This window comes from Oncorhynchus gorbuscha, linkage group LG11, assembly GCF_021184085.1.
Source record: "Oncorhynchus gorbuscha isolate QuinsamMale2020 ecotype Even-year linkage group LG11, OgorEven_v1.0, whole genome shotgun sequence".
In the NCBI taxonomy this organism is placed as follows: domain Eukaryota; kingdom Metazoa; phylum Chordata; class Actinopteri; order Salmoniformes; family Salmonidae; genus Oncorhynchus; species Oncorhynchus gorbuscha.
The window spans coordinates 41,089,282-41,107,605 of NC_060183.1; the positions used below are offsets into that span (position 1 = coordinate 41,089,282).

General features: G+C 43.7%; 2 protein-coding genes across 3 annotated transcripts; one reads left to right on the forward strand and one right to left on the reverse strand.

The window, feature by feature from the left end:
* The first annotated feature begins 6,390 nt into the window (after positions 1 to 6,390).
* plac8.2 (placenta associated 8, tandem duplicate 2) lies at positions 6,391 to 8,434 on the forward strand. Its single transcript, XM_046367969.1, has 5 exons — positions 6,391 to 6,529; positions 6,874 to 6,966; positions 7,266 to 7,390; positions 7,549 to 7,659; positions 8,266 to 8,434. Exons 1-4 carry the CDS (start codon positions 6,391 to 6,393, stop codon positions 7,651 to 7,653), a joined length of 462 nt encoding a protein of 153 aa, XP_046223925.1. The 3' UTR covers positions 7,654 to 7,659; positions 8,266 to 8,434.
* A 1,893-nt stretch (positions 8,435 to 10,327) lies between these two features.
* Positions 10,328 to 16,793, reverse strand: LOC124048638 (COP9 signalosome complex subunit 4). Of its 2 annotated transcripts, XM_046369620.1 has the most exons (10): positions 16,639 to 16,793; positions 15,026 to 15,105; positions 14,726 to 14,877; positions 14,437 to 14,540; positions 14,004 to 14,308; positions 13,613 to 13,783; positions 13,393 to 13,508; positions 12,842 to 12,886; positions 11,369 to 11,453; positions 10,328 to 11,089 (listed from the first exon to the last, which is right to left on the reverse strand). In XM_046369620.1, the coding sequence occupies exons 1-10, from the start codon at positions 16,710 to 16,712 to the stop codon at positions 10,956 to 10,958; spliced, it is 1,266 nt and encodes a 421-aa protein (XP_046225576.1). In that variant the 5' UTR covers positions 16,713 to 16,793; the 3' UTR covers positions 10,328 to 10,955. The 2 variants fall into 2 exon arrangements, with proteins under 2 accessions (XP_046225576.1, XP_046225577.1); XM_046369621.1 differs by lacking the exon at positions 12,842 to 12,886.
* Between the last annotated feature and the right edge of the window lie 1,531 nt (positions 16,794 to 18,324).

Below are 18,324 nucleotides of genomic sequence, written 5' to 3' on the forward strand. Positions count from 1 at the left end.
CGAGATCAGTAGAAGCCACAGAAGAACTAAACAGACGGGATAAGGCATCAGGCTTGGTGTTCTTGCTACCCGGACGGTAAGAAATCACAAACTCGAAACGAGCGAAAAACAACGCCCAACGAGCTTGACGGGCATTAAGTCGTTTGGCAGAACGGATGTACTCAAGGTTCTTATGGTCTGTCCAAACGACAAAAGGAACGGTCGCCCCTCCAACCACTGTCGCCATTCGCCTAGGGCTAAGCGGATGGCGAGCAGTTCACGGTTACCCACATCATAGTTGCTCAGATGGCGACAGGCGATGAGAAAAATAAGCGCAAGGATGAACCTTATCGTCAGACTGGAAGCGCTGGGATAGAATGGCTCCCACGCCTACCTCTGAAGCGTCAACCTCGACAATAAATTGTCTAGTGACGTCAGGAGTAACGAGGATAGGAGCGGACGTAAAACGTTCTTTTAGAAGATCAAAAGCTCCCTGGGCGGAACCGGACCACTTAAAACACGTCTTGACAGAAGTAAGAGCTGTGAGAGGGGCAGCAACTTGACCGAAATTACGAATGAAACGCCGATAGAAATTAGCGAAACCTAAAAAGCGCTGCAACTCGACACGTGACCTGGAACGGGCCAATCACTGACAGCTTGGACCTTAGCGGAATCCATCTGAATGCCTTCAGCGGAAATAACGGAACCGAGAAAAGTGAAAAGAGCACTTCTCAGCCTTTACGTAGAGACAATTCTCTAAAAGGCGCTGTAGAACACGTCGAACGTGCTGAACCTGAATCTCGAGTGACGGAGAAAAAATCAGGATATCGTCAAGATAGACAAAAACAAAAATGTTCAGCATGTCTCTCAGAACATCATTAACTAATGCCTGAAAAACAGCTGGCGCATTGGCGAGACCGAACGGCAGAACCCGGTACTCAAAATGCCCTAACGGAGTGTTAAAACGCCGTTTTCCACTCGTCCCCCTCTCTGATGCGCACGAGATGGTAAGCGTTACGAAGGTCCAACTTAGTAAAGCACCTGGCTCCCTGCAGAATCTCGAAGGCTGATGACATAAGGGGAAGCGGATAACGATTCTTAACCGTTATGTCATTCAGCCCTCGATAATCCACGCAGGGGCGCAGAGTACCGTCCTTCTTCTTCACCGGCGTCAAGAGACACAGACAAATAATCCTCGAGAGCCTTACGTTCGGGAGCCGACAGAGAGTATAGTCTACCTCGAGGAGGCGTGGTCCCTGGAAGGAGATCAATACTACAATCATACGACCGGTGAGGAGGAAGGGAGTTGGCTCGGGACCGACTGAAGACCGTGCGCAGATCATGATATTCCTCCGGCACTCCTGTCAAATCGCCAGGTTCCTCCTGAGAAGTAGGGAGAGAAGAAACGGGAGGGATGGCAGACATTAAACACTTCACATGACAAGAAACGTTCCAGGATAGGATAGAATTACTAGACCAATTAATAGAAGGATTATGACATACTAGCCAGGGATGACCCAAAACAACAGGTGTAAACGGTGAACGGAAAATCAAAAAGAAATAGTCTCACTGTGGTTACCAGATACTGTGAGAGTTAAAGGTAGTGTCTCAAATTTGATACTGGGAAGATGACTACCATCTAAGGCAAACATGGGCGTAGGCTTGTCTAACGGTCTGAAAGGAATGTTATGTTTCCGAACCCATGCTTCGTCCATGAAACAACCCTCAGCCCCAGAGTCAATCAAGGCACTGCATGTAGGAACCGGTCCAGCGTAGATGGACCGACATAGTAGTACAAGATCTAGATGAAGAGGACTGAGTAGTAGCGCTCACCAGTAGCCCTCCGCTTACTGATGGGCTCTGGCCTCTTACTGGACATGAATTAACAAAATGTCCAGCAACTCCGCAATAGAGGCACAGGCGGTTTGTGATCCTCCGTTCCCTCTCCTTATTCGAGATGAATCCCTCCCAGCTGCATGGGCTCAGTCTCAAAGCCAGAGGAGGGAGATGGTTGCGATGCGGAGCAGGGAAACACCGTTGATGCGAGCTCTCTTCCACGAGCCCGGTGACGAAGATCTACCCGTCGTTCTATGCGGATGGCAGCAATCAAAGAGTCCACATCTGAAGGAACCTCCCGGGAGAGAATCTCATCCTTAACCACTGCGTGGAGTCCCTCCAGAAAACGAAGCGAGCAGCGCCAGGCTCGTTCCACTCACTAGAGGCAGCAGAGTGCGAAACTCAATGGAATAATCCGTTATGGACCGTTCACCTTGGCATAAGGAAGCCAGGGCCCTAGAAGCCTCCCACCAAAAACTGAACGGTCAAAAACCCGAATCATCTCCTCTTTAAAGTTCTGGAATTTGATAGAGCAATCAGCCCTTGCCTCCCAGATAGCTGTGCCCCATTCTCGAGCCCGGCCAGTAAGGAGTGAAATGACGTAAGCAACCCGAGCTCTCTCTCTAGAGTATGTGTTGGGTTGGAGAGAGAACACAATCTCACACTGCGTGAGAAAGGAGCGGCACTCAGTGGGCTGCCCGGAGTAGCAAGGTGGGTTATTAACCCTAGGTTCTGGAGGCTCGGCAGGCCAGGAAGTAACAGGTGGCACGAGACGTAGACTCTGGAACTGTCCAGAGGTCGGAAACCTGAGCGGCCAGGTTCTCCACGGCATGGCGAGCAGCGGACAAAGCATGGCTCCTTGGATCTCGACGGCAGTGTAACGAGCGTCTGAAGTCGCTGGGTCCATTCCTTGGTCGGTTCCTTCTGTCATGCAGGTGAACGAGGACCCAAACGCGACTTAACAGAAACAGAGTTTATTAATGTTCAAAACGGAATAACAGAAATCCTCTAGATTGTAGAGGGAAAACAACTGGAGAAGCGGCCACAGACTGCAGGTCGTCGGGTAGGCGCAGGCCGTAGTCGACTGAGACACCTGCTCACACGCAGCGTCTGATGAAGGCACAAAACACGACAGGACAGGGTGATACACAATCACGGCAAAAACACGACAGGACAGGGCGAAACGCAATCACAGCATGGTGAATACAATACAAGGAACCGACGGCACAGGAACGGATCACAAAGGAATAAATAGGGACTCTAATCAGGGGAAAGGATCGGGAACAGGTGTGGGAAGACTAAATGATGATTAGGGGAATAGGAACAGCTGGGAGCAGGAACGGAACGATAGAGAGAAGAGAGAGCGAGAGAGTGAGAGAGGGAGGGGGAGAGAGAGGGATAGGAGGGAAAGAACCAAATAAGACCAGCAGAGGGAAACGAATAGCATGGGGAGCACAGGGACAAGACATGATAATAAATGACAAACATGACAGGAACGGTCGTTATGACACTAACAGCTTACAGACGGTAGGCAATTAAGGTCACAGTTTAGAAAACTTAGGACACTAAAGAGGCCTTTCTACAGACTCTGAAAAACACCAAAAGAAAGATGCCCAGGTTCCCTGCTCATCTGCGTGAACGTGCCATAGGCATGCTGCAAGGAGGCATGAGTACTGCAGATGTGGCCAGGGTAATAAATTGCAATGTCCGTACTGTAAGACACCTAAGACAGCGCTACAGGGAGATAGGACGGACAGCTGATCGCCCTCGCAGTGGCAGACCACGTGTAACAACATCTGCACAGGATCGGTACATCCAAACATCACACCTGCGGGACAGGTAAAGGATGGCAACAACAACTTCCCGAGTTACACCAAGAACCGCACAATCCCTCCATCAGTGCTCACATTGTCCGCAATAGGCTGAGAGTGGCTGGACTGAGGGCTTGTAGGCCTGTGTAAGGCAGGTCCTCACCAGATATCACCGGGAAACAACGTCGCCTATGGGCACAAACCCACCGTCGCTGGACCAGACAGGACTGGCAAAAAGTGCTCTTCACTGACGAGTCGCAGTTTGTCTCACCAGTGGTGATGGTCGGATTCCCGTTTATCTTCGAAGGAATGAGCGTTACACAGAGGCCTGTACTCTGGAGTGGGATCGATTTGGAAGTGGAGGGTCCGTCATGGTCTGGGGCAGAGTGTCACAGCATCATCGGACTGAGGTTGTTGTCATTGCAGCCAATCTCAACGCTGTGCGTTACAGGGAAGACATACTCCTCCCTCATGTGGTATCCTTCCTGCAAGCTCATCCTGACATGACCCTCCAACATGACAATGCAACCAGCCATACTGTTAGTTCTGTGTGTGATTTCCTGCAAGACAGGAATGTCAGTGTTCAGCCATGGCCAGCGAAGAGCCCAGATCTCAATCCCATTGAGCACGACTGGGACTTGTTGTATCGGAGGGTGAGGGCTAGGGACATTCCCCCCAGACATGTCTGGGAACTTGCAGGTGCCTTGGTGGAAGAGTGGGGTAACATCTCACAACAAGAACTGGCAAATCTGGTGCAGTCCATGAGGAGGAGATGCACTGCAGTACTTAATGCAACACACTATACTGATTGTTACTTTTGATTTTGACCCCCCCTTTGTTCAGGGACACATTTTTCCAATTTCTGTTAGTCACATGTCTGTGGAACTTGTTTAGTTTATGTCTCAGTTGTTGAATCTTGTTATGTTCATACAAATATTTACACATGTTAAGTTTGCTGAAAATAAACTCAGTTGACAGTGAGAGGACATTTATTTTTTTGCTGAGTTTATATATATACACACATTTGCTACAATTACAAAAAAATCTGTTATTACTTTGTCATTGTGGGCTATTATGTGTAGATTGATGAGGAAAATGTGATTTAATACATTTTAGAATAAGGCTGTAATGTAACAAGATGTGGAAAAGGGGAAGGGGTCTGAATACTTTCCCGAATGCACTGTATATTTATTAATTCCATGATTGTACTTTTAGATGTGTGTATTTTTGTGAATTGTTAGATGCACTGCACTGCTAGAACTAGGAACACAAGCATTTCGCTACACCCGCAATAACATCTGCTAAATATGTGTATGTGACCAATAACTTTTTATTTTCCTTTCTTTTATTTCAAAACAAAATCTTAAAACTAATAGAAATAAAAACGAATATAAAAACACAAAACCATAAAGTCTTTAGTAAACATATGACATATCATTTATTTGGTTGTGCTGCCTTGAGCAAGGCACTGTAAAATGACACATTTCACTGCTCCTAGCTGGTGTGTGACAATCAAACATCAGGTTTGACTGTATGTTGACCTTTGAGTCACCATTGTTGACACAAGAGGATGGTAGCATAGCATACACCTGTAAAACCCCTTTCAAGCAAAATGTGTGCAAACAGAATCCCTTCCTCCCCCTCTTTTGCTACCTCTCTCTAACACACACACCTGTAATGAGAGTGTGTACATATATATATATATATATATATGTTATTTATTCTTTTTAAATTACTATGCTCATGGTAGATATGTTACCATGGTAAATTGGTTTAACCCCAGTGTTGGAGAGTCATGGAGTTCAACTAGTAACTTACCTCCATTTTCAAGTAGTAGTAGTTGAACTCAATTCAAAGCTTGGCAGCGTTTTCAATAGTTAATTCCTTTTTTTGCCGTGAAGAGGTGTAGCTAACTACTGGAACTACATACTACTTTTTGCTAAAGGAAAATAAAATGTGGGTGAAGTAGGCAATCCTTTTCCTAAACGGCATCAGACCTGCCTAATTCTCATTTTTGTGTTTAATTTGGCTAAATAACGGAATGATCTGTCGTGCATTTTGTAGTCTGTGACATTTCAGATTTAGATATGAGGCTTTTTCATGAAATAGTTTGGATGTAGTGAACTACTTGTTCAAAGTAACTTTAGTTAATTAAAATGATATACATTTTTTAAGGGTAGCTTTAGTGTACCTTAACTTCTACTTAAGTCATTTCTCTGTAAACTATGTTTTAAGAGTAGCTTCCCCAACACCATTTAACCTTACCAATACTACCAGATCCAAATGTTTATCACAGACACCATCACATTGGGAGCAGCAGCTATTCATGGAAAACTTTGAACCTTGGCGTTAACAGCTCATAATTGTGACTGAAAGATGAATACAGGGATCCATTATTATTGTATAGTTATTAAAATTATTATTATCAGTTTGTAAAATAAGCCCCCTTTACTTTTTGGGCCTTAAACTGGTGCTTGACCTCATGCCTATATATGCGCTATACATGTGTATATATGTCTCAAATTGAATTTAGTTATGAGGTATAGAGCCATGGAATTAATGTACAAGATATTTTCATCTTCATATTCACAAGTGATTGTGGTTCGCCTCCCTTATGGACAAGCCAACATAATAAAATCATTTTAATAATGTTTTTTAAACATGAAAAACTGAATGTTCATTTCCTTGTTTGTGCATCTTCGTGTAATAAAGTTTTCTATTGGTAGTTAAGTCCCTACTCTTAGTGGCTGTAAAGTATATGGCCATGTCAATCACCTGTCCTGAAACTGTATATAATTATGTTCCTTGCCAGTACCTTCCCTCAGTTCTCCACCTGCCGCCACCGAGGATTCCTGCCTCTTCTTCTGAACAGTACTATCATTCAGCTCAACTACATCATACCGGTGAGATTTATTTCACAATAAGTTATCACATGGCTGGAAATCCTGTTTGTAGGTGAAGTAATAACTATAGAAACTGTTTTGACAAGGATTTTTCACGAGTCAGGTTTGATCATGTTTTCATGACAAATATGAATGAATTCTCCATGGGAGAATTCTCCACATATTTTGCTTAGGCTCCTGGCAGCTTCTCTTGCATGGTGCAGAGAACTGAGAACACGGTAATGGTACCCCAATGTAGAGACCATTTAGGAACAGAACAGCTAAGAGCCATTGTTTAGGTCGTACTTAACGATGACCTGTGCCATGTGGGACCACCCACACGTAGAATAGTGTATCTTCCATAGAGAGACCATGGCTGCTAAATCCACAACCAGGGAGCTACCATCCATCAGACTTCCAGACGGGCCTCTGCGACGTCTTCAGTGACTGTGGGACATGTAAGAGGACAGAAATTCCTATTTAACTAAGAGCGGCTGTATATCTTTTGTGCGTCCAGGATTTTTTCTTCATTTCATCCATGACTGAGCTCGCAGAATGTACTTTAAAAAAACATTTGCTTTCTCCTTCTCTCCTGGACTGAGAGGAAGATGCAGTATAATGTACTTCTACCGTACTTTCTCTCTCTCTCTCTCTCTCTCTCTCTCTCTCTCTCTCTCTCTCTCTCTCTCTCTCTCTTTCTCTCTCTCTCTCTCTCTCTCTCTCTCTCTCTCTCTCTCTCTCTCTCTCTCTCTCTCAGGTTGTTATGGTTGGTGGTGCTTCCCTTGTCTGAGCTGTTCTATCGCCAGTGATATGGATGAGTGTTGTCTGTGTGGGCCAACCATGGCCATGCGCGCCATGTACCGTACCAGATACAACATTAAGGCGAGTTCCTTTCCTATACTGCAGCAATATAGTTATACGAGGCTCTATAACTGTTGCTCGGTCACGTGAAACATTCTAACCAGAGGGACAGGCTCAGATGTCTGAGGCTCTCCTTGCCTCTCTGCTGCACTAACTGTCTTGTTCGGTTTGGTGTCCAGGGCTCCTTGTTTGGGGACTTCTGTTCCATCTTGTGGTGTAGGGTCTGCTCTACCTGTCAGCTGAAGAGAGACATAGATCTGAGGAAGGAGCAGGGGATCTTCTGAGCTCAGGTACAAGCACGATTCTGTCCACGTTTCACAGCATAGCTACTTATTTTCCGATAGGAACGATCTCACCCACCCACACACCTGAGGGCATCTTTTAAACCTTTGTGCTACAGCCAAATAGCTTATTTATTACATGGTCCCTTGCACACATCAGCGGGCACTGAAAGAGCTGCTCAAATTGCAGTAGTAGGGGTGGCAGGGTAGCCTAGTGGTTAGAGTGTTGGACTAGTAACCAAAAGGTTGCAAGTTCAAATCCCAGAGCTGACAAATCTGTCGTTCTGCCCCTGAACAAGGCAGTTAACCCACTGTTCCTAGGCCGTCATTGAAAATAAGAATTTGTTCTTAACTGACTTGCCTAGTTAAATAAAGGTCAAATGAATCAATTAAAATAAGAGACTGGTGTAAATGATGCCTTGCCTCGAATTGATGGGAGTGCTGTCGAAACTGTAGTGAGGCCATAATGCTCATTGGACCTACTTGCCCCTTCAACCTTATGTAAGCGTAACACATTGAGTCATTTGTGGCATGGTTCATACAGTAGAGTAGGTGAAGCGTTTTAAAGACAAGATGTACAAGCGTTTACTGCTATTCATGTCTCTTTTCCTCTAGATGGCGCCAGATGCCTGAAGAAAAAGATTTGAGCTCCACTTCCAGTCTTCTGAATTCGTTTTTGCTTTTGAGACCAAGAAACAGAAAGCAATACATGTCCGGTATTCTTTTTACCAAACATAATTTGTCAATATAAATTCTATTAAAACGCTCCAATGCTAAAATAGTAGGACATGTATTGTGGCTTGATTATTCAGAAATTCCTAGAAATTGCACATCATCAGTCAAATATATATATTCTCTCTTATTTTTTTTGTTTCTCCCCCTTTACTGCTGGTATAGACCACTACTATGTTACATTATAATGAATCAAATAAAAAAATATTGTACACAAAACAAGTAAAAGATCATCTGAGCAGCAATATAACACAAGTCAGTTAATAATTTCTGACACACCTCAGGGTGAAGCACTATACACATGTATTGTTTAACCTGGTCATTAAACTTTAGACCTAGCAGTTACCCATGTTTTGCAATAGAGATAAAGGCAGTGACAAACCACAAGTCCATTGGAGATTATGGCAGGTAGATTAATCATGTAATTGTCAAACGGAGCCCTGACATACAGGAAGTGTTCCCCTCTGTTGTGTGTGATATGCTCATTTATGATACCTGATAAATACACAACCGCTTGGATATCTGTGGTGATACTGTTTGAGATTTTGTGTGTCACTGTCAATAGAGCAGAAGGGGGACTTTGGCCAGACATGAGGTCAGGTCATTGATGAACTGATTTCCCAAACACTGATAAGAGTATATAGACATTTATTACCAAGAGAATCACTCACCATTACCAGGAGAATCACTCACCACTACCAGGAGAAATACTCACCATTACCAGGCGAATCACTCACCATTACCAGGAGAAATACTCACCATTACCAGGCGAATCACTCACCATTACCAGGAGAAATACTCACCATTACCAGGCGAATCACTCAAAATTACCAGGGGAAATACTCACCATTACCAGGAGAATCACTCACCATTACCAGGCGAATCACTCACCATTACTATGAGAATCACTCACCATTACCAGGAGAAATACTCACCATTACCAGGCGAATCACTCACCATTACTATGAGAATCACTCACCATTACCAGGAGAAATACTCACCATTACCAGGAGAAATACTCACCATTACCAGGAGAATTATTCACCATAGCCGACGACTGCAGTTGTCAATATGCCTGGTAAAACCTACTTTTCTCCTTCTTCTCATCTCATCCTGCCTCTCAAGTAAGCATACCTCTTTACCATTGAAATGTAAATGTATGTATTGTAAATGTGTCACTTTATCAACGTCAATGTTTTGTCCATCAGATGTGCAGAGGGGGGGGGGGGGTAATGTATCCAATTCTAGAAATTTTGATAAGAAGAGTTGAATCAACTACTTTTTCTTATGCAACTAAACAAATCGGCCAATTTAAACAAATTAAAACTCTGGGAGGAAAGACTCACAACATGCAACTTCTCATCATGTGCTACAACTACCAGCTGCCTGGCTGTCCCTTGTAGGTTCTAGCATATTGGACAGAGCTGTGAGTGACAACATGCAACTTCTCATCATGTGCTACAACTACCAGCTGCCTGGCTGTCCCTTGTAGGTTCCAGCATATTGGACAGAGTTGTGAGTGGATCCAATGGTGTCACTTACACCAATGAGTTGTTATACAGTGAAACAGGCTATTTGGATCTGGATTATAGGGGGACTGTGTATAGAAAATGCATGGCTAAATCTGGTTATGTAAAGCATTGTTATTAATTACTATTGCAATTTATCATCCATAAACTATTTGAGTTTCTGTATCACGCTGTAGTCTAATCCAACTGGCACAATGTCGTTCATACTGACGGGGTTTAAGTAAATTGTGATTCAAATGTTCTCTTTCAGAGAAACCAGGGGGAAGACACTAAGTGTCAAATGTGGACCTTGCTGAAGAAGTCGGAATTTGCAACTTCAACCGGATAAAACATAGCTGGAACACAAATTGTGATGAAAAAGAGCAGATTATGCAGAATATATATATTATATATATATAAAAAAATTTAACACAAACTTTTCTTTCAACTTTTATTTAATCTCTTTCTTGATGTTGCACCCAGGGCTGACAAAATGTCTCCAAACAGAATGTAACAAGATCCTTGCACAAGAGCACACAGCAACAAATAAAGAGTGTCAGTAGGAATTGCCCGTGTGTCTTTCACATTTCAACCTGAATAACAAACACCTTCACTGTGGGACACCAGTGTCTGAATCAAAGTATACACGAGATGGCAACAACTGGTAACTCGATGAGCCAATGGATTCAAGCATCCATTAATTAGTCCTAGAAAGATGAATGGTAACCTCCAAGCATAATAAACAGTAGAGAAACATGCTGGAGAACCACCAGATTGGAACTTGTCTCCGGGGAGAGAGAGACAGACGGGACACTCGGCGAAGCTCTATCAGCCCATGCCAAAAAAAAACATCTGGATCTGGCTTCAACTGAACAATTTGGAGTTTGCAGTCCACAGTAGAGTACGGCGATGTACAATCTTGCATACCTTTGCCCAGCCACCCAGCCAAAACCTCTAGGGGAAACAATTGGGGGCTTAATCCAAAATGGCACCCTCCATAGGGAATAGGGAGATGGGGTGCCCCGGTGTGGGTGATGTGTTCCATGCCAGGGGGTGTCAGTCAGTCTACTGGGTCATTTGAGCCTCTATGGCCTGGGCTGTCCACTCAGGAGCAGCCGCAGTGATCTTCTCCAGCAGGTTGTTCACCTGGAAACACAGAGACTGGATCTGCTTGTCCCAGGTGGGCAGGGGCTCCCGTGCTGAAAGACCGAGCAAGAGAGGGGGAGGGAAAGAGCGAGAGAGAGTTAAGTATCTTATGTAAAAAAGGAATAATGCTGAGAAAAAAAAATCGGACACTGAAAAAGACGAAGTCCTTCCAAAAAAGCAAGCCTAGGATTATAGTCGCTCCAGATAGGAGCCACGGGAACCAGGTCCTAACCTAGAGAGGGAGGCATCTCATCCTCCTAGAGCCGACTGGGCAGCGGGCATAGCCGGAGACTTCTTTCAATAGAGGAGTCTGGGCACAGCTAACTACTCACTCTCAAAGTGGACGATTCCATCGATCTGGTCTATGAAGCCGTTCATGCGTCCCTCAGTGATCATCTGGGAGGCGATCTTCTCAGCCTGGGGGACAGGGACAGAGAGGGACAGCTCACTGGCATCTCCATGCACACTCACACTACTGCACAGGAACACGGCAACAACGAGTTAATACAAAGGCCCCGGGCCAGAAACACACCCTAGCCCCTTGCCTCTAGCCTTGGTGGACTGCTAGCCATATTGCTTAGCGTACAATCCTCTCAGATCCCCATGAAGTGGCTAGGGGGTAGGGGTTGTTTTTGGACTGGGCCAGTGAAAGACGATCAAATTCATTCCAGGCCAATAGGAGTATGAAGTGGTGTTAGTCTGTGCTCATAACTAATGGTATGCATTACCTATAAATTACAATGTATTTTGGTCTCACCCAGCCCAATGGAGAAATGTAGTGTAGCGTCTCACTCCCGTTATAATTCACTAACTCGATCCCACTGTTCTATTTAATATCTACACTGGAAGTCCACTGTAGCAAGACATGCAGTTCATGTTCTTTCAATGATATACACACACACACACACATATATAGATACATACACATACATACACATATATATATCACAGATTTACTCCTTTTCTGAATGTGGTAGCCTAGTCCATTTACACATAAACCAATGAGTAGTTCACACAACTCTACAAGCCTTTCAATTCAGCAGTTGAAAAAGGGGGAGAATGGGGACAGAAACAGTTGTAGCAACACATACCTAGGGATATAAGATATGCCTGTAATGGACGACTGGGTAACAACAAGAACCCAAATATACAACAGAGAGGGGAACTCAGATTGCACTGTTCCATGTAGATATAATAGAAATACTTAGTTCAGGCAAGCTCAGACCTTTCTAATGCCTGGATCATTAAAACCTAAACAAACCATCTCCACTGCTTTCCTGTCATTCCAACATAGGTCATTTATTTGTACAGTACAACATCTTTCTTTTCATTCTTTAATAACCTTCATTTACTACTTACCACAGAGACAATACATGACAGATGTCTTAGGTGGCCCTAAATCAACTTGATCCTTAATCATGACAACATTTTCACACGGCTATGAGTACTGCGTCCCCAATCCCACTACAATACGAGTCTTTAGAATGACAAAAACAGCTTTTACGTTCACAAAAACAGAGATGAATAAACAGAGACCACCGGTATCATGAGGGGAATGCACATTCAGTTCTGATTCTTTCACGTCTTCAAGCGAGACATTTTGAGAAAGACAAGAAAGAAAGAAAGAAAGACGAGAGAGAGAGAGAGAGAGAGAGAGAGACAGAGAGAGACAGAGAGAGACAGAGAGAGACAGAGAGAGACAGAGAGAGACAGAGCCAAACAAGGCTTTTATTTCAATTAATTTTAGTTCTGTATTTTGGGTTTCACACCTCATTCATTAGTAAAGTAGTGATTATGTTCCCTACCAGATTGCATCTGTAACCAGGGACCTCACCATCGGGACAATCGTCCTGCACAACAACATATATATTCAAAATGCAAGCCTTCTACGTAATGCTGCTTCTTTTAAAACTGACACTTCAACGTTCATATTACAATACCTCAAAATATTATTGCATTTATAGTTTGGGATAAAAACTGTATGTCTGTGGTAGGGTGTTTTGAAGAAAATCCAGAAAATAATTGGGGTTATTTCCCCCCCACTTCAACCTGTCATACTGAAAGGTTCTGGTTATGCCCTCAAAACGCTACTTTAATCATAAATCACATTCCCATTTCTTTCACTGAAAAGTAATTGTTTTCCATCAGATACTAAATGTCTTGAGGAATAAGATTCCTACACAAACTGTCATCCTTGATCACATATTAAAGAATAGTTTAAAAATGGGCCTGATTTTCACCATTTACAAATATTGTAAGTAACAGAACATATTACAAAAACCCTATACCTATCCCCCCCCCACCCAAAAGCAACACTTACACCTGTTGGGGTCTTGTATGTTGAAATTCATCTTACCTTAGCGGGAGGAATCTCCAAAAGCGCTCCTAGCTCTTCAAACGTGATGTTGTTGTAAAGTTTGCTAGCAGACAGCAGGTTGTGTTCAATAACAGCTCTGTCCAATATGCTGGAGCCTACAAACAGAAACCCACAGTCATGCAGCTGAGCATATTTTCTCATTACACAAATCGGTAGAATAACTTAAGGGCCGCGGAGAGAGGGTGAGGCAGAGACTGACCGTCTGCCATGGTGGCCTTCTGGTGGGGCATGAGCATGGCTGCAAACTCCTGCAGCTGGCTCCCCCTGATGATCCGGTCCAGGTACATCTTCTCTAGGATGCCGTAGGCCGCCAGCTGCTGACAGCGCTCGTCTTTAAACAGGGTGGCTAACATACGGGAGCGCTGCTGGCCTGGAGAGAGAGGAGAGAGAGAGAGAGAGAGAGAGAGAGAGGAGAGAAGTAACAAGTTACTACTTGCCGCCCCCAATAAAAGGCCAAGGCAAAATCCGGAGTCCCAAAAAACAAAAACAACGACCTAGAAATGTCACAGTAAGAACTGCTTTAACGGCACGCCATCTTATGACGCTGCGACTGACAACACACCAAACTGTGCAAAAACAGTGGCAGGTACCCGCTGATGCCAGGATGGTGCAGTGGAGAGCGTGCTTCAGGGCCTCCAGACGCTCGGTCTCGTGGACGATGGACTTGTAGGAGAGCTCGTTGTACCGCTGCGCCGCCTCGATAAACTTCCTCCTATAGTCCAGCACTCTGGCGTAGCACACTTTGTAGTGGACCTGTAGCTGTTCGTTGGTGGACTCGTTCTGGAGCAGAGAGGCCCTGTTGATGTAGGCCTCGGCCTGGACAGGGTCGTCATCCTCCAGGTACAGACGGGCGATCTTCAGGTACGTGTCCAACTTATAGTCTACGTTGTACTGCCTGGACAAGAGGGCAAGAAGGTTGGTTACTTGAATCATACGTGTTAGTGCTGAGCTAGAACCAAATTGGACACTCCCGGCGGGGTCCCCCAGCAATATATCTGGAAACACTGGACTAAAGTGACTTACTTCTGTCCTGTTTCCAGAGGAATGCCCACTAGAACCTGAGCAGCGTTTCTCCAGTCCTCCTCCTTCTCATAGATGGTGGCTAAGTGTTGTCTGATGGAGGCCACCTGGGGGTAGACATGGGATTTAGACATAGGGTAGACATTTTGTATTATTTCTTTCCAAACTGTGTCTAGCCTAGATCTGGGACACCAGGTGTGTGCACTGTGCACACTGTAAGCAATCAAGTGCCATACAAAAGAGAAAACCAGCAGAAACACAGGCCCAATGAGTACAGTATTACAGTACTCACCTGTTCTTCAAAAGAGATGACCCTGGGCTGTATCTTCTCTAGCGTGAAGTGGTAGACTGCCTTGGCTGTGCTGTCAGGAAGACTGGGGATGTTTGTGCAGAAGTCTGTCAGCAGCTGTCTAGAGATCACTAAGCTGACGTTCTCATTGACCACTGCAGGGCAGGAGAGCATTACAGTTAGAAAGGGTATACAGTCATGTGATTTATGAGCTATGATTGTACAAAGGAAAAGGGGGGGATGTATGTAACAACGGCGTGCAGCAGGATGTATTCTATCCTTCACTTTGTGCAGGATACTCACTTGCTTCGACGAATGCTTTTAATGATTCCAATTGTTCTGCATCTGTGAATTGGATGGCCTTCTCCAGAATCTGTCGATATCTACAATCGATAAAAGGGTTGGATTAGATAGCGATCTTAAGTTATAAATGATATGCATGACTTGAGAATTGAACATTATTTTCACAAATGCACTTCCAGAAATGACAAAACGGAAATGGAATAGCAAGCCTATAATCGCCAAATAAGAAACAATACACACATTGAAGTAACAAGCAAAATACAGTTAAGTGGGTTAACTATCGTTACATGATTTGGTCTGTACTCGCCATGGCGCCCCAGTAGCAGCCTAAGCAGAGAGCTCCTGTAAATATATAGATGTTTAATCAAGTTTATATTGAATCAAGTTTAAGTGTTTTTAATTGCGTGTTATTTTAAAATCACCTGTTATGTTTTTGATAACATGGAGTTTTATTGCGTATTCATGGTGGTTTTGACACACAAATCTGCAGGTGGGCTAACTCTTCTTGGCCTGGCTACTTAGCTGGCTGGCTAATTGTTTTTGTTCGAATGATGCATCTGGACACTGTACCAGCTTTTTAAGTTTAACCTGGCTGCTGGTTCCTGATCTTTTGAAAACATAAAGAAAATACTCACCTGAAGATTGAAAGGTATGGGAGGTGCAGTAAAGGAATGCCATACTGAGGCTGAGGGCTTGTAAATGAGGATGACTGGCTAGTGCTCTGAATTGTGTGTGGTGAGATTTCTGGTGCCCAGAGCTGCCGAGGGCCTCTGAGGCATCACCCCAAGTGGGTGCCATATGTACATTATGAAGGAGAAGTCCAGTAGCTACATGACTCAGACTGGTTCCCAGAGTAGCCCTCTACATGATCCTCACCAGACTCTTTATCACCCATCTCCCTGACCACCTTCCTCTGGTCAAGCCATGAACTGTCCCTCTCCATCTTTGGAGGATGCATGCTCTCAAAGATTTGGACTCTATTGGTGGACCTAACTATACTGTTTCTTAGCTAGACTACTCATGATAACCTATTACTTGTGTATTTTATGCTTTTCTACCGATTTGAGATTGTTATGAAAAGCGCTATAGAAATGTAATAAATTATTATTAAAGGCTAGCTAGCTGAAGTTTATTTACTGTCTGTAAACTAGCTGATCGACTAGCAGTGCACACTGTTGAGAACAAGACCTTTGGCAAGACTTTTAACCACCGATACTGTCTCGCTAGCTACAAACCGGTAAAAGATATACAACAGAGACGGAAGAAAAAGCGAGACATCCCAACCCCTCGTTGTTTCTTGTACATATAGCATTGTCAGTTACAGACCAGACCCAGCTGCCAATGCATTGGTGCCTAATGGAAGAACCACGTTTAAACAGACCGGAACTTACCATTTTTTAAAATGGTAAATGGCCTGAGTGGGACATCTTAATTTATCCACCATCTTTGGGTATAGCTGTACCGGTAGCTACAGTTTATGCTAATTTGAGAACTAGCATAGCATCGGCGGCCTGCTCATTGACGCTTTATAAATCACTCTAAACGTGACACTCGGGTTGAAAGTAATGTATATCTCCATTCACATATATATTTTTTTTTTGCTCAATACATACTTTCCAGCGAGATCTTTGTGGGATCCGCTTGAATTCATAAGCTGTGCAAGCTCCTGTCTCACTCCGGCCGCCATTTCTCCGACGAAGTGTCAACAAGGAGAATTCTCAGCTGACAAGAGTGTGTGTCCACTTTACCGGCAGGAAGGTCCTTCAAGACTGGCAACCGACCTGTACAGCTCTCGTTTTTGGTTTCTAATCTGGTATTAGTTTGCTTTTTAGACTTTACTGATAATATGATACATTGTTTTATCTGTATGGAACAGTTACAATTCTAACAAAAGTTCTACTAGCTTTAGATAATTTTTCACGCCTGTTTTCCAAATAAATATTTTTGATATTATGGTAGTGAGACCAAATGCACGTATATACTGGACCTGGATTAACCTAAATGAAAATGATATTGTATGATCAGTCTAGTTTAATAACATACTATCAATAAGTTGTTCTTCGTGGATATTAGTTAGCATCAGCACCAATTCCAACACATCCGAAGTGGAGCCAAAATGAAATATTCTTAATATTGGTATGTTGGTATATTTGTTCCAATTCTATCTCTACCCCTTCGCTGGCCCTCACCCTTCAATGTTCGCAGATCTGTACGGTGGAATGGAAGCAGATGGTGAAAGCTTTGACATTGCACTGCTACACACAGCATTTAATGGTCTAGGCTACATACATTGAAGTTATAAGTTACATCCATTTTAATATTTTACTTTGGCCAGATGGCAGCATTTCTCCTCTTAACACCACGGTTGCTGAAATGGAAGACATGTTAACAGGTGTGATTCAAAAATATATTGGTCAACCTTGACAGAACACATTTTCCCCTCTCTACCCTACTGAGGTTACATTTGCAAAACCTTTGGTTAACATAGAGATTCGGGGAACATCAGAAGGTCGGGGGGAAATTAACTATATTCTGGTAATGCGACCAATTGAACATATGCAGTGGTACTTAATGAATATGATGTCAGTTCGGTTGTCATCTGAGACATTCTCATCAATGATAAGATGACAAACTCTACAGTGGAAAGTCTACACATCACATGGAATTGTTGTTCAATTTAAATGTTTGAATATGAAATTATTTGTGATGGGACGAAATGTGAATTTAGCTTCTAAAATGAGAGATTTGGATTTTCATAAGATAGGGCTGCTCAATCAGTGGCCAGCCCTGTGAAGGGACATGGGCTATAAAACTTTTCAAACACGCCTTCCTCTCCCTTCCTATATAAGCCCTTGACGACAATATAACTTCCTGTTCCGAGGATGTGAGGACGACGGTCCTATGTCAGAATGATTCAAATAATAACTACAGAACGAAACCAACATCGGCGTGAGCTTTGGTTGAGAATGGTATGAACGTTGAACTCTTAATCACTACAGAAGTGATACCTCCTAGCCATTGAGTTAGCAACAGCAGATGCAACGAGGGTTAGGAAGGAACCAACAGAGTATCCCGTCTATCACCCAACAACGTTACTACAACGTATCCAATTGACAACCAGAGACATTCTTCAAAGGACTCGGTTTGGCAACACGGCCTTCCATCTACCACCAACCTACCGAAGCGCAGCTCAGAGTAAATATTTATTGCATTTTCCTTTTCCAAATGGGCGGTAATTTAGAATTCATCAGGTACTGTATTTACGATAGCACAGCTTCACCTTTGTTCCTCAGTCTTCC